At 45.1% G+C, this 22,500-nt stretch overlaps 2 protein-coding genes across 6 annotated transcripts in view; one reads left to right on the forward strand and one right to left on the reverse strand.

Annotated features, from left to right (window-relative positions):
- The window catches only part of mccc1 (methylcrotonyl-CoA carboxylase subunit), an 11,604-nt gene extending 8,073 nt beyond the window's left edge, over nt 1–3,531 (forward strand). Inside the window, exons 15-20 of one of the 2 annotated variants that reach the window (XM_015971079.3) lie at nt 1–50; nt 128–265; nt 987–1,094; nt 2,519–2,590; nt 2,668–2,814; nt 3,294–3,531. In XM_015971079.3, coding sequence (XP_015826565.3) covers nt 1–50; nt 128–265; nt 987–1,094; nt 2,519–2,590; nt 2,668–2,793 — 494 coding nt within the window. In that variant the 3' untranslated portion in view covers nt 2,794–2,814; nt 3,294–3,531. Of the gene's footprint in view, nt 51–127; nt 266–986; nt 1,095–2,518; nt 2,591–2,667 lie in introns of both variants that reach the window. The other variant, XM_070554290.1, reaches the window with a different exon arrangement.
- A 1,938-nt stretch (nt 3,532–5,469) lies between these two features.
- The window catches only part of atp11b (ATPase phospholipid transporting 11B), an 82,882-nt gene continuing 65,851 nt past the window's right edge, over nt 5,470–22,500 (reverse strand). For 3 of the 4 annotated variants that reach the window (XR_011521424.1, XM_015971066.3, XM_015971067.3), the window contains 2 exons: nt 13,004–13,167; nt 5,470–9,094 (listed from right to left, as the gene is read on the reverse strand). Coding sequence is in view for 3 of the 4 variants with exons in the window: in XM_015971066.3 (XP_015826552.3) it covers nt 9,013–9,094; nt 13,004–13,167 (246 nt within the window). In the remaining variant the exon portion in view is untranslated. The other variant, XM_054752065.2, reaches the window with a different exon arrangement.

Consider the following 22,500-nt stretch of genomic DNA (forward strand, 5'->3'; position numbering starts at 1 on the left):
AAGTCTGCGTCGTCATCACTTATAACTCAGATGGAAGCTACAGGATGCAGGTGAGCTCCATAAACTCTATTTTTCTTTATAATATGGAGGAATGACTCAGGAGGACTCTCCTGCTTCGCTCTTCCAGGTTGGTGAGGAGGTCTACCAGGTATCAGGGGAGGTGGAGGTGGAAGGTGGAGCTTCGTTCTTGCACTGCTCGGTAAACGGAGTGAAGTCTCGTCCCAAACTGGTGATCCTGGACAACACGGTGCACCTCTTCTCTATGGTGGGTTTCCACCGTGCATCGTTATAAATAAAAAAAAAATACACGATTTTTAAATTCAAATGAAGCAGCGGTGTTTCCTCGAGGACTACTTCCTGTTTGACTCCTGGAATTAAACCAGGAAGGGATCTGTTTGAGATCCCGAACGTAAAAGACACAATCTTGAGTCTTGTTTAAACATCTGGATCATCTGTAAGACCAAGTTCACTGAGAAACAGTTTTTTAGTTATCTTTTAAAAGTGATCCGTCACCCGGAGTTTCACATGCAGGCCAAATGAGAAAATTACCTTCCAACGCTATTTCCTGCATCAGCTGTGGGTAGAAAATAGACGGGGTAATGCTCAGATCACATGGTCTCTAACAGCCGTGAACTCACCCACCCTGCCTCAGACGGGGAAGGCTGTTGTTGGTTTAGTGTCCAGGAAACGGCAGACGACGTAGCAGCTGATGTTAGCATTAGCTACTCCACCACACAGCAGAACTCCTCCAGGCTTGTGTTATTTGTGGAGATAAAACATCAGCGTAGCAGAGCAAACTGAGTCAGTGGTCACTTTGCTGTTGGCCAATCAGAGACGATTGTCAAGTCCTCTCCTCTGAAGCACCAGAGCTTTTTTCACCACAGAGGTCGACTCACAAGGCATTTGTTTATTCTAGAGACCTCTACCAAAGTGTTAAAAATACGAGTGAACTTGGTCTTTAAAGTCTGTTCCTTTCTTTGGAATAGGAGGGCAGCTACCAGGTGTCTGTCCCCGTGCCGAAGCATCTAGCTGGTGTGAGCAGCTCGGCCGCTCAGGGTGGAGCTGTGGCCCCCATGACTGGAACCATCGAGAAGGTGAATTTCACTCCCATCTACAGGCATAAATAATTCCCAGAGCTTTAAAGGGACTTTACGGAGTTTTGAATTTTTATGCTCGCGATTGCCCCCTCAGGCCAAAAGCGTAACGGCAGCTTCAATAGTAGGCTCGTGCACGAGGCGTGCATGCTTTACGTGCACACTCCTTAACGAAAATAACAGCTGACAGTCCCGTGTGTGTGTGTGTGTGGGGGGGGGGGGGGGGGGGGGGGGAGGACAGGAGAACGCGCAGCTAATTAATTTGGTTCTGTACCTTTCTCTTCAGCACAGCCGACAAAGGTTTATGATGGGTCAGTCCTCCTGCATGCTCAGATCATTCCCTTCTCTTGCTTGAAAAATTGTTCCAAAATGAAAGTTGAACCCACATCTTTTTTATCTGTGAATTCAATGCCGTTCGGCGAGTCTCAAATAAAAATGTGGGCATCTTACTGTAAAAAAATATACCATTAATGTAAAAAAGAAACTCTAAATGAACTATGTTCACATCCAGAATCAAACCCAGGCCTTCTGCACGAGTCCGACATCTTACTAGGTGAGCTAAAGTGCCAGTGATGTCCTTTGTATCTGTAACATTTATATCCTTGATGACAGCTGAAACAACATTCAAAGAACGGTTCGGAGCGAAAATGGCTATTTTGTTGCTAATTTGCAGGAAATATCTAGAAGAAAGTTCTACAGAAAGTAGCTAAGGGTCCTCAGAAATGTAGCTAGGTTCGTCACTAGGCGTTAGGAACAGCTAAAGCTACTGATAGCAAATGGTACGGGCGATGCCTGAGCGTGAACGCGCATGAAGCAGCCTGCTCGACCCGAGCATCTCTCTTTTTCTGTGATTTTACAGAAAAACAGGCAATCACAGTAAAAATGCCAGGGCTCATTCTACAGGACCAGGGCATTGCAGGAGAATGTATGAAGAAGACATTTATTATTTCTATACATGTTTTGGCTGTCAAACTTCCATAATGCCCCTTTAATAAAGGTTTCAGACATCCAGGCAGTCAGAGGCCGTTTACTCCACAGATTAAAGAGCAGTTATGATTATTTTGGAGTAGAGAACAAAGTTAATTCTGTTACTGAGCTGCTCTGCAAGCCAGTAACCAGTGATTTCATGACCTGCACCTCAGTGTCTCTGATCAGAACAAATCAAACACTTGGATGATTTCCTCCAGAGGATCAAAACATTTACAGTCTATTTTTGTTTTAATGCTAAAAAAAAAAAGATTTTCTTGTGGAACAAATCCTAAAAACTGTTGTCCGACACTGATGGAAACAGTGACTCGTGGGATTCTCGTCTGATCTTTAATGTCGTTTTTGGCCTCCTCTGCTGGCTGAGCGTGCGATGAGATCCAAACAACCCAATGTTTTTTTGAGTGAAGCTCTTTAAAGGAGCTGCTGTTTGTGCTCAGGTGTTGGTGAAAGCTGGAGATCAAGTGGCTGCCGGCGACCCGCTGATGGTCATGATCGCCATGAAGATGGAGGTGAGAGACGCGCCCTGACCGTTTCGCTCCGCCGCTCTCCGGTGAGGGTGTAATAAAGCTGATTGTTGTCTCTGCAGCACACGATCCGAGCTCCGAAGTCGGGCGTGATAAAGAAGGTTTTCTTCAGCGAGGGCGCTCAGGCCAACCGGCACGCTGCTCTGGTCGAACTGGAGGAGGAGGAGGGGGAAGGGGGCAGCCAGTAAAGACATCCTGAAAGAGTTTGGGTCAGTCTGGAACAAAACCTGAATCTACTTTTGTGACGGTGTGACGAATTACAGGAACTCCTGTGCAGGATTAATCTGTCTGAACTCCCTAAACGCCCATATAAGGAATGAGAGCTACATTTGCAGCTGGATGCGCAGATGTATCGTAGCTTCAGCATTAAAAAAAGATCCGAGTCATTTTCTAAATGTATTTTTTGCAGTTCGTGCTTTTTGCTGCTGCAGCTGCAAACATTTTTATAACATAATAAACACACGTGTGACACGTGGTCTGCACCGGTTATATCCGGTTCTGCACTAGTACTGCATATGTCCACTGATTCCTCCAAAAGGAGCCAAGACACAAAACCCTGGTTTCATTTGAACATTGCACTAAATGTCAGACTCCAGCTCTGCACACAAACATGTTTTCCTCCTGTGAACCAAGATCTTTATCTTTCAGTCACTTGTCTCCAGACTGACACCAAACTCCTTCTTTTCAGTGTGATGTGGCGGTTGGATCATCAGAAACACTCCAGTCGTTTTTTGTCTGAAGAAATCTTACGTGGGATTTTTGTAGCCGGGCGATCACCAACTCGCTGCTGCAGCAGCTTCAGCAGATCGACCCTAACCCGGAGCTACGAGGCCTTTTAGACTAAACTGCTTTAGTTTCCTGATTATTTGTAAAAGATGAAATAAAAAAGCTAATATTAAAAACTGTAATAAAGGTTTTAGACGATACTCAGCCCGTTTGTCATTTATCAGTTTCACGTCTTCATGTTTTCTTGCAGTTTTCGTCAAACTAAAATGAGAAGTTGTTTTTTTAAGCTTTTGGGAAAGTTGAAGGCAGCTACTGACTGGATTAAAGGCTTACTGGTGACGTCCGGTCTCCGTTTGTAGCGACATGAATGGCTTCATTTGTGACCCAAAGGCCACACTTCCCCAGCTGGGTCATGCTGTCCTGGCTGAACTTCTATCCACGGATTATCCATCACAGGAGACATAAAGTCTGCTAAACCATCTTTAATCTGACTGCCTTTTATCTGTCTGCTGTTCCATCCCAAGACGAAGGACACTTCAAGATTTAAAATAATCATTTTTAATAAACTCTTACTGTTTATTACAAGGTTCATAAATACTCATCATAATCATCATGGTTCTTTATAAATGTATTTAATTACTGAAATGACTTATTATTCTTTGGTTAATAATAATGATAATCAGTAATGTTTGATCAGTAACCAGAACATCATGTACATTTATACACATCATGCAGGACGCTGAATTCAGGTTAAAGGTAACTTGCTCTCATGTCTTTGCTCCATAACCAAAGCTTTCTATCTCTGAGAGGGCGTGTCCTGAGGTTTTGTTAAAACCTAAACTCCTCAGTTCAAGCTGACAGTTCTGAACCAACCAAAATCTCTCCGTGGCACGAGCGTCCCAGAGGATAAGGGTCGGCCGCCCGAAGCCTCACTAAACTGTTCTGTCACGCCGCCTGCCACCAGCTGAAGCAAAACTCCTTCAGAGTTATTGATTTTTGAGACGCAACTAGTTTCATCAGTCGTCGTGACCTACGGAGACATCTCAGGACCAATTTGGTCGCACCAAGGTCCTTCTACCCACCTCGTGCTTGGGGTTCGTCATCCCACCTGACATCTCGGATCCAGAAGAGGGTCTCCTAACTGGGTGAGGTAGACACTTCTGACAGATTGCATCCGTATGCTGTTATCTCTAAGAAACAACTTAGCTGCAAAACAATGAGTTTTCTCTCTCTGAAAGAAACCGGAGATTCCATTCACGCATCCAAACACACGCATTTCATTTTAGTTTTCACCCCGACACAGGTTTGCGTTTAATGCCAAGTTTTAATAACAAAGCTGTTATAAATTGTAATTTTTAAATTGTTTTTTTTATTGTCATCTTTAAAGTGTTAGTAATACATTTTTAACTTTTTAAACCTGACTCTTCTTTGAAATGAAACACAGAATGGTGTATATTTGGTTATTGAACAAGCAAAGAACCCTTTAAGTCTTCTGATTTAATAAATACACTTTTGCTATTAATTTAAATATCATAAATGAAATATTAATCTTTGGATTAAATATAGAGCAAGCCCGTTGGTGTATGAACTTCTATCGATTATATAAATATCCTGGATATTTATACATGATATAAGCTTCATTTGCTCATTTGTTTGATCTTTCTCAGAATTTACCAAAGCTGAATAGCAACAGCGTTAAATCTTGGTTATGTAGATAATCTACGCTACACGTTACCACGGTAATGTGTATTGTGAAATCTTAAACCAGATTATTGGGCCGCTAGGAGGAAAACACCCTTTTCAGTTGCATATTTCAGCAGAAAGTGATGCCACCATTGCAACTTTAAGAGCTTGAACACAAATTGTATTTAAATTAATTTTAGAATATTCTGATTTAGTAAACAAAAATAAACATGGTGGCATAATTTCATATCTGAAACGTTTTTTTTATTAATAAAATAAAAGCTTACAGGTTACTGAAAAGGTCATTCCAGCTTTGACACTTATTTCTAAAGTTCGCTGCCTGATGTGGAATCTAGAAATGTAATCTGGATTAAAAGCAACACGTCTGTCCTGATGTTGGGCCACACCCTCCCAACACATCAGGATTTAAGTAAATGAGCTCCAAAGACACAAAGTCTGGTAAAAATGAATTTATTTCGTAAATAGAACCTTTATAAGACAGATCTGCAGACAGGAAGAGGACAGACACGGTATCAGACATCAGTCAACAGAAGAGTGATGGTGGGAGGATGTCTCGTGTCTCATGGTGAGACGCCACAGGACATCGCGCTGCACAAAATCGAAAGAGCTGACATTTTAGTTTCAAATCCTTCAAGGAAACCTTGGTTTGATCTTTGTAATAAATAAATCAAGCGTCAGACAGCAGGAGAGGTCAGCGGTTGGTATTTGTACTAATGAAGGTCAGCATCAGGACCAGTTGGAGCCCTGAGGAGGGACACGTGACCTTTGACCAGCAGACGGCGTCTTCAACAGCAGGAACACGCAGACAGACAAGAGGGGCTGTGATGTCTCTTAATAAGGCATCCAATTAAATTAGGACGGTGCTTCTGAGGGACACAATAGTGAAGGGTTGGGGGGGGTGGGGGGGGTGGGGGGGGCAAGATGAAATATTAAATCACAATCTGAGTTAGGCGGCTGAATAATCTGCTGCTTCCAAGTGAATTAGAAATGAAATCCCCTCGGCTGCAGCTGCCGACGGGTCTCGGGTGACGCTTTAGGGAAACGGACATAAAACCACTTCACAGGGCTGTCATGTTCATCCTGAATTTGGTTTAGCCACTGATGTCGTTATACTTGTGGAACCAAAATGAGCCAAAGAGTTGGTTTTTAGCACCTTTTAGTGCAGTTTGTCTACGGAGTAAACCACGAGGAGGCATCAGATCTGCTCCGCCTCAGCTCCGATTGTTACGCAGAACCTCAGCAGACACACCGACCGCCTGGAAAACTCAGATTAGAAATAAAATGTGTGTTCTGGGCCCCCTTAAGGGGGGAACTCTGGTTCCAGAGGATAGAGAGGGGGGTATTCATAAGTAGTTTCAGCTCATTAAGCAACAATGAGCAGCTAATGTCCCATATTCCAGTCAGAAATGACAAATCTCCTTGGATGAGAAGCTAAACAGTCTTCAAGAAACCAAAGAAGTGCAGCTGCTGGTTCATCTGAACCCTTCTGGATGACCACGACCTGGATGAAGGAGAACCTTCACCAGCTTGTTGCAGAAACTATTTCAGCTGGTTTGGCTTTTGCATGACTCGAGGAAGTGGACTAACTTAAAAACATGCTAATGACCTCAACCCCAGGAGAATTACAGGCTGTGTCTTCAGGTCCTACTACTGTATGTGTGTTTAATGGAGACCAGGTTGAGGAGCTGATTTAACTTCATATTTCTGAAGTTTATTCATGAAGCTACCAGAGTCTCTGAGAAGTAAAAGAGCTGAGCCCACTCTTGCAGCCCTCTTATTGACGGATAGCTAATCAGGATCAGTTTGATCCTTCTGTTGATGGTTTTTTTGACCAACATAATTCTGTGAACTGTGTCAGATTAACTCACCAGACTCAGAAAAATGTGCTGTACAGCTCAAATGATCCCATTAGACTTATTCCTTTTCTGCTTCAATGCAGCTTTACTCAACACCAAGAAGGCGATGATGGATGGAAGCAGTGCTCCTACATTTCCCATGATGCAGCTCACTCACAGCTGGAGCTGTTAGCAACATATTCTCCACAGAACCAGGACCCTAGAGTGGAACTTCACTTTTTAATTCAAACTTAATCCGACAAGGAAATCCTTTAGACTTTTACCAAATGCTGTGGTTTTTGTTTCTCAGATCCAGAAACACTCCGCCGCATCGAGGTAGCTCGGTAAACACTTCTGAATAAATGCTTTCAGACATCTGGTGACGACGTGTGGATGGATAGATTCATATTCAAGAGAATCTGAACACACAGCAAAGTACAGCCAAAGCAAACACACACACTCCCTCGGTTAGTTGCATTTGTTTGACGGAGGAACAACGTTAACAGAACAGAGACTAAACAAAAATCTGGAGCTGCTGAGAAAACCTCAGACGTCACATCCTTCCGCCTGTACTCGAGTTTAAAACGATGTCTTAAATCGACGTTTCACTGCGGGATTCTTCTAAAAGGTGGAGCTGACCTGAGATCTGTAGGCTGCATGAGAACACGGTTACTCCAACCAACATGCCTGCTGTACGCGCACACACACACACACACACACACACACACACACATACACACACACACACACACAATGTAACAGCAAAAAGAACTTAAATGTCTGATGACAGATGATGATGATGATGATGATGACAGAGAGGACATGACGTGTGCAAACGCTCTGCTGCTGAAAGTGAATTAGCTTCATCTTCTGACCACGAAACATTCTTCTGTCTGGGTCGACGGACACCAGCCGACGTTTGTAACAGCTTCTCATCATCACAGCCGCTTCTGTTCAACTGAAACCAAACGGAACCTTAAGGCAGTGGTTCCCAACCTGGGGTCCGTGACCCCCAAGGGGGCCCCCACAATTTAGTCTATGCTGAATTTGTGAGGTTACCAAGATTTGTAAAAACTACATTTATAAAATCCCACACACCCAATAGCGTGATTGAAGCTCTGTATAAGTTACAACTTTGTTTTCTGTACGTATGCGAGTAGGAGTTGTGGTTGGGGGTCCTGGCCTTTACTGGACACATGGAAAAGGGGACCACTGCCTTAAGGGACAGCATCAGAACCGCTGAGACGTCCCAACGAGACACATCCGGTAGATGTTTGTGCGTGGATGCCTGGTCTGTGACGCCGAGAGGCTTTAGGTCATCAGGCTGACGGGGAAAACGAAAAACTGTCACCATTTATTATAATTCATCACATAAACCCTTCAAACGTATGGCTTTTAGAAGATCTGGCCTTTCAGAGCCCAGGGAGGCAGGGGTCTGGACAGGGAGACGAACACAAAGTCTTCTTAATGTTATAAGCTTCTGTGCAACCAGGCACAAAAATGCACGCTTTGGTTTTTGGTAGCGCTGTAGAGGAAGCTCCAAACGCAGCTCGGAGGGAGCCCGGCCAAGGACGCTACAGGGCTGTGGGAGCGGACGGCTCGGAGACAGCCGCTGGCTTCAAGTGCTACAAAAATCTTCTTTTTCTCTTCATTCCTTCTAGTTTAACCGTACGGTCCTACGCTCCAACAGAGTAGCGCTAGCTAACATCTGAACATATGTACTTAGCTCTTCCTTCTGCCCAATGCAAACAAAATCAAATACAAAAGTTTGGCAGCTGACCTCAGATAAATAAATAGCTCTTTATTTAAATGTTAAACGTTTATAGGATGGCTCCAGAGCCAGCCAGGCTGATTCCTGTTGGTTACTTCCACGTTGCACCTCCCCGATCAACTTCTTCTCATCTTCTTGGCCCTTTTAAAGAAAGCTGGACTCGTCACAGAAGAGAGGGGACGGATAAAGACGGATGCAGCACTGGTCCGAGTCCTTAAGCTCCTTAACTTCCATCATGGCTGCATCCAGTGGAGAATGCACAGAGTTTAAAGTGAAGTAGCTGAGGTGGGACTGCAGTTCCTGACAGAGTGGTCGTGCGCCGCCGGGCAGGTGTGTGTGTGTGTGTGTGTTTACATCTGCAGCCCGGGGAGTCAGCAGTGGGTGGACTCGATGGGCGACAGCGTCAGGATGCTGCGATCATTGGAGTAGAAGGTCTCTGTGTCGCTCCAAGACCTAAAAACAGCAGTGACTGAGGGTTAGGAGCCTGACGCAGCACAAGCGTGTGTGTGTGTGTGTGTGTGTGTGTGTGTCACTAAAAAGAAACATGATACCAATAAATCAATGAAGATGGAAAGGATGAATGAGTGAGGAGTTAGTGATGAGTACCAGAAGTCTCTCCTCATGAACTCGGACACGGGACCTTATTGGACAGATTTTAGCCAATGACAATGACACTAATGACTTTACACCCCCCGTGCATCATTCACCCATTCACACACACACACCCATTCATTCACACACAGCGATGGCGATGAGCTACAATGTAGCCACAGCTGCTCTGAGGCACACTGACAGAGGTGAGGCTGGTCCCTCCGACAACCACCAGCAGGCAAGGCGGGTTAAGTGTCTTGCCCAAGGACACAACAGCAGAGTTTTCTGTCCGGAGCCGGGATCGAACCTGCAACCTTCCGATTACTGGACCACCCGCTCTACCTGTTCAGCTACTGCTGCTAATGTGATCTTGTGCTCCAGATTGTGTTTTCCTCTCATTTCAGCTGACAGGAGGGAAAATGAAATGTGTTTTATGATGAACGACAGCAGGGACGGAGTAAGCGGCAGAAAGCTTTTATGCAGCTGAAAACTCCTCACTCCTCCTCGTCAGAGCTGGATGGATGGGTGACCGAGTGAGGAGGAAGGAAACAAAAGCCTTTCATCACACCAGACACTCCTACGGCACCCAGGGCCTGGAGTTCCTAATCCGACTCCAGCTATGAGCCTTTCATAACCACTGTCCTCCTGCAGGTGGATTAAATACCCTAAAAACCAATAAGTGATACATTTTTACCAGATTATCATATATTATAATCCCACTGACCTATGTCCCATTTCACATTTACAGTCCGGTACACTGACAAAGGCACAGTCCTTTCCTTAGCTATTAGCTCATCCAGCTGGCTCTCTCTTGGAAAAATCAAACCAAAAATACAGATTTTAAACACAATTTTGTGCAAAGATCCCAGATTCTGAATGTGTTTTTTTTTTTTAAATTTTAAACCAGAGAAGAAAAAACTGTCACAGTTTACCCCGCATCTTAGCGAAGCGAGCGTGTGTGGCTGCTCCTGGTTTTTCACACAGGTGTCGCACGTTTGAGCTCAGCTTGACACACTCAACTATTCTTAATGGAAAATATAACAAAAGGAAAGTTCATAAACTTCAGACTTGTTGCATTTATCACCTGAAACTCGTCCTACGAATGTCTAAACGTCAGCCTGTCTGCTCTGAAAGGTTCCCACGACCTTTTCGGCTTTCTAAATCCAAGGCGACCGTTTTAAGACCTGCTGAATACAAACATGGCCGCCCAGCCGCTTTAGATGGGTTAGTGACTCAAACGGCTCGTATACCATCGTGTGTGTGTGTCGCTAAACACTCCAGAAACCCTCTTTACTGCTCAGATTATGACGCACCTTGAAGAAAGAACAGAACGGGCTGATTTCTGACCAGATGGAGCTCACAGAGGACGACACATGAATAACTAATCAGGAACACTGAAGAGCATTATGCAGGTTTAAGACACAGAAGGACAAAGACACACAGGAGGGGAAGTGTGTGTGTGTGTGTGTGTGTGAGGGGAATGATTACACAGGTACATTGTATACAAAATACAAAGACAGCAGCAGTCCCCATGCAACATCACAGATGGCGCGTTCTTAAGTAGCAGAGGAGTTACTGTTCTCCAGACTCCACCCCAATGGAGCACCAAGAGTTATAAAACAAGTGCGCCCTTTAGCGTTAGCCTCTTCTCAGAAGCTCGTATAAGGCTTCAGGGTCTAGTAGAAAACGGTTAGTAGATACAGGAAACACATCCCAGCGGCCTAACTGGTGAGAGGTGTGGTTTCCTTGTTCTTAGAGGCGGAGATGTACACAGATGCAGCTACCTTTAACTATTATTGTTGTTTTTAGCAAAGCTAAGCCTTAAACCCTCAGGTGAGACTCCTCCAGCTGGAACCAAATCTGTTCTGGGGTAAAGATGAGGAGCGCCTCTTCGTTTAGGATGTCAGAACACACACACACACACATCTTTACATGGTGTGTGTTCAGCTGTGTGACCCTCCAGCTCCGGTTCAGCGGTGGCAGCCGTTCAACGCTGCGACAAGCACAGGCAAGCAGCCAATTCCAGCTGGCTTCCATTAGATGCAGAATAAATGCGTAAGATTTCATCTACGCGGCCCGTCACAGGAGCGGGTCGTCACCCTTTTCTCTACGGCAGCATCACAGCATTAAGGCCAGATGTGGGCGGAGCCACGACACTAACAGCTTTTATTCACTCAAAACAAAAGTTTGCTGGGTATTTATCACCTCGCCTTCTGCACCAAGTCTGGAAACCAGAGTGGAGAAAAAAATCACAGCTTCAGCCCGGATTATAGTTCTCCACCCCCCCACCCCACGTTCTGTGATGTGGCCATTTTCTTTATCCAATGGGAAGGAGGGGTGTTGTACAAATCAGTTGACTGGTAAAAAAAAAAAAAAAAAAAAATCCAATTTAAAGCTTTGTGCCCGGGTCAGAGACCAGATCAGTCACCCCCACAGGAAGTCATTCATCTGAATGAAAACCTGCATTTAGCAGAAATCTCACTGTGAAGGTTTGTTTTTCTTTAATCCGCTGGAGCATTTAGCCTAATTTCACCAGTAAAATCCCGCACACCACCTGCTTTTTTACTGGAAACTAAACCAGTCCCTCCGAGACGTCGAGAGGACGGCGTGATGGCTTTCATTTCACCTGCACGCCGTCGTTACCTACAGACTGTTGCCTTGACGGCACACACTCAAGAAACAGGAAAAAAGAAACGTGTGCCAACAAAGAACAAAGATGCTACATCTTCATTCCCCCATCCAATCAATGTTGAGCATCCCAAGATGTTTTGAGAAGCATTGACTGGTCAGCAGAAAGGGGGCCGATCAGGTCAATTAATCAATGACCCCACAGGGCCGCTGGGATTCAGGTAGAGACACAATACCAGAAAGTGCAGACGGGGCAAAGCAGCAAACTGTGGGCTCAGCTTCCCGTCTGCACCGGGTTAAGAGCTCTCGGAGAAAAAAAACAAATAAATCCGTTTCAGAAATTTCTCACAAAGTGGACTCTTGGCACCGAAGAATCGACACCTGCTCAGACGCCACTTTGTGCATTAAAAAGAATTTGTTTTATTACTGTGAAATAAAGCGGCAGGGCTCCGAATCCTAATGTTGCCTCGTGCAGCTTTGGTTTTCTAAAGCTCTTCATTTACTACGTGATCCTTGAGCGTACTTGGTTGGACGTCTGCGATGCGACCAGCCGACCGTCTGACTGTAAGCAGAGTCTTCCTCACTTGAAGACACATTCCAGTTTGGCGTTAAAGTGCTTGAGGAGTCTAAAGACATCAAACGTTCGATACAAGAGAACAGAGACAATCAGGACGGACAGATCACCGCGCGTGACGGAGACACGGAGACAACACAGACACGACGGACAAGTGGAGCGTTGGGTGCATGTACAGTAGATGCACTCATCAGCGACGAGACTCACAAAAATAAATAAATAAAGACCACAACCATCACAGTCTACTAGGTTGTTGGTTTGAATGCATATCTGACAGCAGGCTCCTGCACGTGTGAGCTAAAGCACAGTTATTCATGCCGTAACTTCAATAAAAATAAAAAGCCAGTTAAAGTGCGAGCCACGATGGCTCGATTCACATCGTTAGCCTCCGACTCCGTTAATCTGACCCTAAAACCAGCCTGAATGAGAATCTGAAACCCTCGTCTTCGTGACGGCGTGCTCAGAGTCGATAAAAGTCAAAACTGCAGCCCGACTTCTGGACACAGAGAGACGGCACGGGCTCATCAGAACTCATCACCATTGCTCCTGGTCTTGGCCATCCTCCCCACCTGTTGTTGCGGCTGGATGCGTGGCAATTGTTGACGCTGGCCGTGCACCGTCCGCTCATTTGCTCCAGGAGGCCCGCCAGGCGGGAACAGCCGCTTTGCCCGTGTTGGTAGCAGCACAGGGACTCCATACAGCTGAGGGCCTGCGTCTGGGGGGCTGGTAGAGACTGGAGGAGGGAAAGGTGAGAAGAGCCAGAAAAGGGGAGCAGAAAGAGTTGAAAGCATGGGTAGGAGGAATCACAGTGAAGGGAGGGAAGAGAAAACAAACAGGAGGATGTTATTTTGTCTCATCATCAGTCGGCTGGATGTGAAGGCTGCTGGGGGAGGACATATTTCATGCTGTCTCAGCGACAATGCATTACAGGGAATACATACACAGCATGCCACAGGGCACTGAAAATAATCTGTTTAACCTGTGAATGCATCAATCCTAAACAAAATCTACAAAACTCAAAGATCTACTTTAAAAAATCTGTTTTTGTTATTTATGATGGTCTCTGATCTTATTTGGACATTACACATTAAATACTTGCAGCCGTGGCTGAACGGCGAGTGCAGTCGTCCTCTGATCCGAAGGGGAGAGGCTCGATCCCCAGCCCGCACACCCAAGTATCCTTAAAGCTGCCTCCAATCACAGCCCACTGCTCATCACGAGATGGGTCAGCAACATAAACGTTATTATAAACATCCAGTCCAGGGGCCTCGTTCGTAAAACCTTTACTAAAACCTAATATCACTGTGCTGAAATCGAGGTGCTTGTGAGCGACGTAGAAAGAGAAAAATGTTTTATTGGCTTTGAGCGGGACGGTGCTGCTGCAGGCGGCCACAGCACGACTGTGACAGCCATCAAAAAGTAAAATTGTGGAGATATTACAAATCTAAGTGAAATCTTGAACCAAAACATTTAATTTAAGTAAGTAAGTAGCAGCTACTTTGGGGAGAGGAGATTATGCGGTGACGTCACATATGCGAAATGCCGATTTCTAGTTTGTAGTCATGCCAATTACGAACTTCTACAAGCTGATAAATCTTAAAGTACGTGACTGGCGTGGTCAAAACACCCATCAATACTTTTCATTTAAATTGCAGTACAACATATTTGTGATCCTGGGCGTACGGCGATGCGGATTAGAAATTAGCGTTTTTAGCCCCGTTGACTTGCGTTCATTTTTTCGTTCTTCCGGGTCCCCATGGTGCTCGGACTGTATCGCAAGATCTCGAAAATCCCGCACATGCCTGTTTGCCCACCTCAGGTCTCCGCACCGGGGCGGAGCCGTTGTAGAGCGGGAACAGTATAATTTGAGCTCGGAAGCGAGTGGCAGCGGAAAGCGGGGGCGTTTGCGGAGCTAGTGGAATTTTGGGGTAAGGAAGGACAGGGTCCTCGTAAGCAAGGCGGCTGGCCAGTGGCGTGTCCAGATCTTTTAAAATGGGGTGGCCCAGGTGAGGCACAACTTTGTGCATGGGTGGCACCAACGGTTATGCTTTCTTTGTTTTACCCCCAAGCCTTTTGTGGACAATGAAAAGCCTATTTAAAGGTAAATTAGTGTGTTGGCACCTGGGGTGGCCAATCAGATTCCAAGGGTGGCATGTGCTGCCCCAGGCACCTCCCTGGACACGCCCCTGCACCTGGCCTAGCAAGACATCGCTTTGCTAGGCCAGGCGCCTTGACATCAAGAAACACCCAATGACTGGGCTGGTTACAAAATGCCTTTATACACTTATCTAACTCCGGGGAACATAGCAACAGACTAAATTTCATTTAGGGGTGGAATATCCCTTTAAAAGCAACCTATTTTCATTCAGGTTCTTATTTTTATTCATTCAGATTCAGGAGTGTGGGCTGACTATTGGTGTACATGTGCGCGAGGGTCTACAAGTCTGTGAATATGGCTTAGGTTAACCGCGTCACCATCTCACCGGCTGCGTTGCCAGTTTCCCCATCTCCATAAGGTTCTTACGACAGGGTCACAGTTTGTTTAAAGGTGCTCACACAAGTTGTTCTTCATAAATCATAAATGACTTCCACAACTTTCAGACACCGTTTTGTCCGTGAGCAAATGTTATGAGGCCCCTCGTCTTTTATGATCAGCTGTCCTATCGGTAACTCCACATCTTCCTTCAGAAGTAACCATCAACTGAGCTCAGCTGATCAGATAAACAAGCGGAAGCTACGAAAACTCTCAACATATTTACACGACACTTTCCCAGTACATATTGTATGTAACCCCATGAAGCACGTGAACGGATTTAGCGGCTAATCTAATTTATTATTGAGCTAATGATGCATGAGTAAACAAAAAGCATTATCAACAACAGAGGCTGTCTGGTGCAGACAAAGTACAGATAAGAGAGATAAAAAGGAAGAAGGGGAGTGAGGTTACACTCAGACACCGTCCGTCTGTATCTTCAAACAACAAAGCCACGACAGACTCACAAGAGTCTGAAATGTATGAATCATTCATGTAATAAATATTGAGTTGGAACAGTTAAAAACAATATTCTCTAAACAATACCGGCCTGATCCAACGCAAAATCTAACTTTGTAATAACTGAAAATGTCCAGCTCCTTCAGACAAGTACATTTAAATATAGTCTAGAGTCTGAAATGTTAAAGAGCAAGTCGCCCCCTACCAGATTATTACTCCGCTCCCACTTCCTGTTTGAAAAATGCAACAAATGAGGTTGCCTAGCAGACCGAGAGGGCGGAGCCACTAACAAACACACACACACAGGCTCACAACGACATTGTGACATCATATGGTACCAGCTAACTTTCTAGGGTACCTTTTAGCCAATAGTGATGGCAGATTTAAATTGAAATGCAGTGCAGAGTTTTTACCTGACAACGGCAACTGACAGGTTTAGGCAGAATATTTTTATTTGAACTAAAATGCACTAAAGTGCTAAACTATTGACTACATGTGTCTGCAGCATGATTCGACACGCGTTTATATAGTTTATCAGAAAAAAAGTTGATTTGGGGGTGACTTGCTCTTTAAGTCTACCCAAAAACTGCTTCTGAAAGAAACATTACTACTTTTAGGTAGAAATGAAGTATGGAGCCATCTCCAGTATGCTTGACCCATTTATAACACGGAGCTTGGACACATGATGTTCGCCAGGTTTCACCGCACCAGAAATTTGAGAGACTGCTGGCATGAAACCCAACTTCTGCTTCCTAGCTGCCAACAGCTAAACACAGATCAGACTGGAGCAGAACTATCCTAGCAAGTCCTTCAGGGAAGAAAAAGCACGACGTGTCTAATATATGTAAGGCTTAAAACAAACAAAATGTAAGGCACCGGGATAAAAACTAAATTTGCTCAAGCCAACGCATCTCCAAATGAGTTGACAAACATTTGTAGGTCAGACAACATATAAACAAACATCATAGGTGAACCAACCAGGTTTGGATTATTCGGTCTCTCTGGTTTTTAAACGAACGCACTGACAGCTCTGTGTGCGTTACATCATCCATCAAACTTAGGCGGCACCACACAGCGTTCTGTGGAGTTACAGTAGATCATCTCCTGCAGGCTTAATGTTTAAAAACTACAGTATGTTCAATAAAATGCTTCACATAAAGTATTTAAAATAAATAAATAAAACAAAACAACAACAAACAACACTTAAAGGGATTTAAAGAGCCGAAACACATGCAGACAATGGTATACAACCAGGCCTGACAAACGGGTGAAGATGATGCAGTGAAAACAACACAGAAAGCATGCCAACAGCATTCTCCGTCTGATCCCAAACCTCATCAATGACGGTGAGGGTGAACTGTACATCTTCATGTGGTTGTAGGTGGACTTCATCATGATGAGGTAGGACAGAATGGGATCATTCACTCACCAATAATGACCAAACATGAAACAGTGCAATATGAGAGCAATTGATATGTGCAGCCGCAGGAAGGTGCTGCAGCTGTGAGAGGGTGCACGGGATTGGTTGGTCCATAGATCAAACCGGGGGGGTCGCACAATGGGGACAATGGGAGGGAAGTACAGGCCAAGAGTGGTACTACCTAGGGGAGCATGGGTCTTGGCCGGGGAAGCAGGGGGAGGATAAGCAGCTAGCAGGTGCCAATTGTCCTCCCCTGGGCTCCGCTGGGCTTTAACAGGGTCATATTCTGGGCCGACTGAACCCTCACCCTCTTCCATCTGAAGAACACAAGATACTAACAGTGAGCCCTACTGGCTAATCAAACCATCAGTCCACCAGGTAGACTGCTGGTGAGCTAAACACAGCAAAACACTCTAAACCCACGTTTGTTATTTAGTCTGATATTTGATCTTTATTTCCTTTACAAACAAAATAAGTGAATGGCTCAAAGCCGGTTTATCGTATTTCTTTAGTCACTGAGTTCAAATGGTGCCTTAATATTAAAGGTGCATTATGTAGAAATGAAGTGGTAAAATTTGATTAATGCAGCCGCTAAAACAACTCCGGAGCGTTTTGCCGGCTGTTGTCAAATTACGATCGTCGGTGCAGCAGTATTAGCGCACAGGAGACATGGCAACCCCACACTTACTGATGGTGGAAAGTAGTTGCGTCCCCCCTTCCTGTTGAAAGGAGAAAAAGTGACAATCCTCGCAGCAGCTGGATATGAAACATGCTTCAGTATAACCTTCCTTCCAAAATGACTGAAACACTAGACTCTTTGGGGATTTTCTCACTGTAAACTCACTATATTCTTACATACTGCACCTTTAAAGAACAATTTTAGGTTTATTTTGAGATGACCACGCATTGTTTCACATGTGTGGCTTTTATTTATTTCTCTAATGAAATTTGCCATTGCAAGATGGAATAAAAGACTAAATAACTATAGGTAGAGGGAAAATGGTTTTCCAGCAAAATGATAAGTGATCAGTCAGCAAGTCAGTCTAGGCAGCAGTGTTGGGTGAAACTTCATCAGGAAGATTTGTAGACTGCAAAATAAACAGTACTGTGCAAAAGTTGTAGGTTGCAAAAGAGACATCTAAATCAAACCACTACTTATTACCACCAACATCAATTATTCTAGGCACACTTCTAAATATCTTGAACTTCTTTAAAGGGATATTCCATCCAAAATTGAAATTTTGTCTGTTGACATATTTCCCAGTGTTTGATAAGGTGGAAAAAAACTATTTTTACCTAGCCCAGTCATTCTCCTGACCCGGCTGCACTCCTTTAGCTCCAGCTTAGCATAAAACGCAGTAAATGAATGGATCCAACTAGCATTGTGAGTAAAAACATCCTTAAAATCCCTCAGTAGTGATCCCTATTCTGCTCGGTGAACAATCAGACTGACTGCAAGTGAAAATAATTAGTAACACAAAGGAATCATAAGCGCCATTTTAGACTTGGGACTACTTTATGACAAAGTACAGCTCAGCTGTAAGCCTCCGCTGAAAGGTGCAAGGCAGCCCCAAAGACACCTGCTTCTGTAAACACACACACACACACACACACACACACACACACACACACACACACACACACGCACACGCACACGCACACGCACACGCTTCATACTCGCCTGTGCAAGTGTGCTTAGTTTTTTCTCTTGTTGTCAGTGTGTGTGTGTGTGCATGTGCGTGTGTGTGTGTGTGTGCGCGCGCTAACAACGTGTGCATCTCTTGGGCCATTCCCATCTGTACCGGGTCGGCCCGGGCCGGGTAGCCCCAGTCGGCCCCAGCCTGGCCCGGTTGATTCCACACATCCTTGTCTTAAGCCCATGTGGGCTGATTCTACCCACCAATCAGAGGCTTGCTCTAATGGAAGGTGTGACTTTGCTGTCAGCAGTGGGTGTGTTGGCCCTGGCCGGCCTGAAGCAGACCCCCTCGAGAAGAGGGCTGAGAATGAGCCTTGGTTGGCCCGGAAAAATACCAGGCCACCCAGATATGTAAACAACCTACACTACCCGGCCCGGGCCGACCCGGTACAGATGGGAATGGCCCATCTGAGTACAGAAACGGTTGTCTTTGGGGCTGCCTTGCACCTTTCAGTGGAGGCTCACCCCGGCTGCACACCGAAAGCATCATCGGCGTGGAACGGCAGCAGCACAGTTTACTCGCGACAATCACAACTCCAGTGCACACGGGGATGGCCTCATCAGAAAAACTCTCTGCCGCGCTCCTCGCTCAACTTGCGAGATCACATGATCCCTCGAGACTTCAAAGGTTACGGTTTGTTTATGCAACCTGCCATTAAACCAAAAAGAAGGAAATCACTTTATCGCTGTTTGATGTCATATATGATGTTGTTCCTCTCCACTGCCAGCAATAAAGCCATGAAAACACACCGCTGCACTTCTGGACTCTGGCGGCACCAGACCATCTCACGCAAGACGATGCTCCGTATTTACAACTCTGCCGTACTCTCCATCCTACTCTACAGCTCGGAGACCTGGCCCTTAAACAAGACTCTGGCTACAAGAATGGATGGCTTTGATAGCAGTGCTCTGAGAACCATTGAGAACATCAGGTAGCTCCAGCGGGTCTCCAACCAAGTGCTAAGAAACGCATGCACCAGCCCAGAGCATCTTGCCTGGCAGCGCAACGCCGCACCCGCTGGTTCGGCGATGTCCTTAGTCTTTTTTTTTGACCATCTGACCAGAGCCATTCTTAAGCTTGACGCGAGGACCGCAGGCTGTAGACGACCACGAGGTAAACACCCGATGGCTTGACGTCGTTGCGGGCCACCTCCAACAATTCGGAGTTGTCGTAGCGAATGCAGAGCCTGGCACCTGGCAGGCTCAACGCACTGGTGCGGGACGATATCTGACCCTTCACAGGAGCCTTGATGATGATGATGCACTTCTGGAACGATGCTGTGACTAAATAAGCCGTTGGGTCACACGAAAGCTTTACATATATATATTTATGAAATTGCATCAATACTTTAGGACTTTACACTGAAACCGTGTGTGATTTCCTGTCTAGCCCTATGTTAACTGCAGTAACTGAGGCATCCCAGATGAGGCTCGCAGAAATAAACAGAACCCGATCCTATCTTTAGCATTGTGGTGTGCCGCTTCTGGGACGCATCTGAAAAATGCTGCGTCGCGGCTGCTCTGTTTCGCTCCATAGACTATAATGGATTCCATGTGAAGCAGCGCCGTTTCGCCGCTGTTCCACGCTGCTGATGCTGCCAGTGTGCAGTAGGAGTTACAGCTGTGGTTTGTCAGACATGTGCAAACAAAGTGAAAACGTTGTCTACAAGGTTGGCTCGCTTCCAAATCAACACATTCTCACTCCCAGCGCGTCAAAAACAAACGCTTGGTCAGCCACCCTCCACGTCAGACCCCTGACGCCAAAAGTGCCCTTTTTCGTTACTTATGTGCGAAAAGGGGTTTTTCCCTTATTTGACTGCAGATCTCAATGCAGCGTTACACTGAAGTGATGGGATGTCCGCAGCCAGGGCACCAAACAAGCTCGTTGTACCTCACCTTAACCTTATCCTCTTGTTATTTAACCTTCCCCTCACCCCTATCCTAACCTTAACCATCTTGCTAGCGAACACGTTGTTGATGTGTCGGTCGCTCTAAAAGCCGGCTCTATGAAGTGAACGGCAGGAGCCGCCTCGTCATTGGTCGGGTTTGGACCGAGACAACGCGAGGGGGAGGTTTCAACTACCACGGTGGAGGTTAAAAGTAGAGGGTGTTTGTAACCTCCTCCTCACCAGATGGTATGTTCTAACGTTCCCCTTGGGCGGCAAATACGAAAATTCACAGTCAGAATGCAGGGGAAACAAACGCTTGATCACAGTGACAGTAACGTTTTAGGTAGCAAGAGGGTTAAGGTTAGGATGAGGGTGAGAGGAAGGTTATAAATAGTGAAATGTTAAGGTTTAGGTGCGGTTAAACGAGCTGGTTCGGTGCCGCATCAGCGGACATCCCATCATGTCAGTTTTACGCTGCATTGGGATCTGCAGTTACAAAAGGGAAAAACCCCTTTTCGCACATAAGTAACGAAAAAGGGCACTTTTGGCGTCTGGGGTCTGACGTGGAGGGTGGCTGACCAAGCGTTTGTTTCTGACGCTTAGGGTGTGAGAACGTGTTGTCCAAATAGTGCAAAAACAATTTAAACGCAGAAGTCCGGCATAAAAGAAGTAGAAATTCCAGCATAGATGAGAACAAATCTGGGCCAGCTGATCTACAAAGTTGAACCATTATCTTTACAAAGTAAAAAAACAAACAAAAGAAAAAGAAAAAGAAAAAAGGGGCTAAACCTGGGAAAGCCTCTTTTGTCCTCATCTCATGAAGGAAAAATAAATTATATATATATATATATATATATATATATATATATATATATATATATATATATATGAGCTATGAATGCTTTAGTGGCAACAGCTAGTAGAGGCTTAATCACTTTTCCTCCTTAGTACCTGGGAAGAAATACAATTTCCGTCACGAAAATGCAGTTGAAACGTTTTAAAGTTTTTCAGTCATTTACCTGTAATCCCATTAGTAGAAGCTTATCGAGCGTGAGGGACGTGAACGGCTTTGTCTACATCGTGTACAGGACGGAATACACACTCAGATGCCAGTTTGTTGAACAGGGACGATCCTTATGTTTCGTATGTTTTTTACATCTGGTACTTTTTTGTGAGAATTGCATTCCAGTAGCAGGGTAGTAACCTAAGCATACGCCTCTCGCTAAAACCTACCAAAGGTCATGAATATGAGTCATCCTGACAGAATGTCTCACTGGTTTAACGTGACGCACAAACTGGAAACTAAATGAGCAGCAATCCTTAAAGAAACTGTGTTAAATTCCTGTAAGGAATGCAGCTTTTAAACAACACATTTTAATGTTTTAATGTATTTCATGATCACTGCCAGTTTAATTTTGGGGAAATATATTTTTTTCTGGGTTTGACCTTAGCTACGGGAGCTCATGCTACTGTTGGCTGCAAACCAGGCAAGATGTAGGAATTCTCTTCTAAATAATTCATGACTTCAGCCGTTTGTCATGCTTCTTAAAGGACTCCATCATGCTGCTAGGTCAGCTCACACAAGGTCAAGAGTCACTCATGCAGCTGCAGTAGGCTATACGACCTGGATCAGCTCAAACCATGCCACTGGACGACCCAGAAGCGAGTCAAGCCTCAAGTGGTGAAACCAGTTTGAGGACTATTGACTGAGCAAGTATCACGTGAAAGCAACATGATGCATAAACAGACGACACCTTGCACGTAACTGCTGTCCTACTTTAGAAAAACTGAGATTCATGCTAGACTCATGGTCACATGACTGCTACACCCAAACGCAGGACGCCACAGGTAGAACAAGGACTGTTGTTGATTTTTAAGGTCCTGCAAAGCTTCGCATTTCAAAGAGTGGATAAACGAGTGAGGGGTTTTTATGTGATTGGACACGCATTCATTCACTCATTCACACATGCTTTTTGTTCATGCAGTGACGGATGCTGTGATTATGCAATGCACTGGAGATGAGGCTGTCTCTTTAGCACATCTCGTTCTACGATGCAACACATGCAGCA

Source organism: Nothobranchius furzeri, chromosome 8 (genome assembly GCF_043380555.1).
Source record: "Nothobranchius furzeri strain GRZ-AD chromosome 8, NfurGRZ-RIMD1, whole genome shotgun sequence".
Lineage (NCBI taxonomy): Eukaryota > Metazoa > Chordata > Actinopteri > Cyprinodontiformes > Nothobranchiidae > Nothobranchius > Nothobranchius furzeri.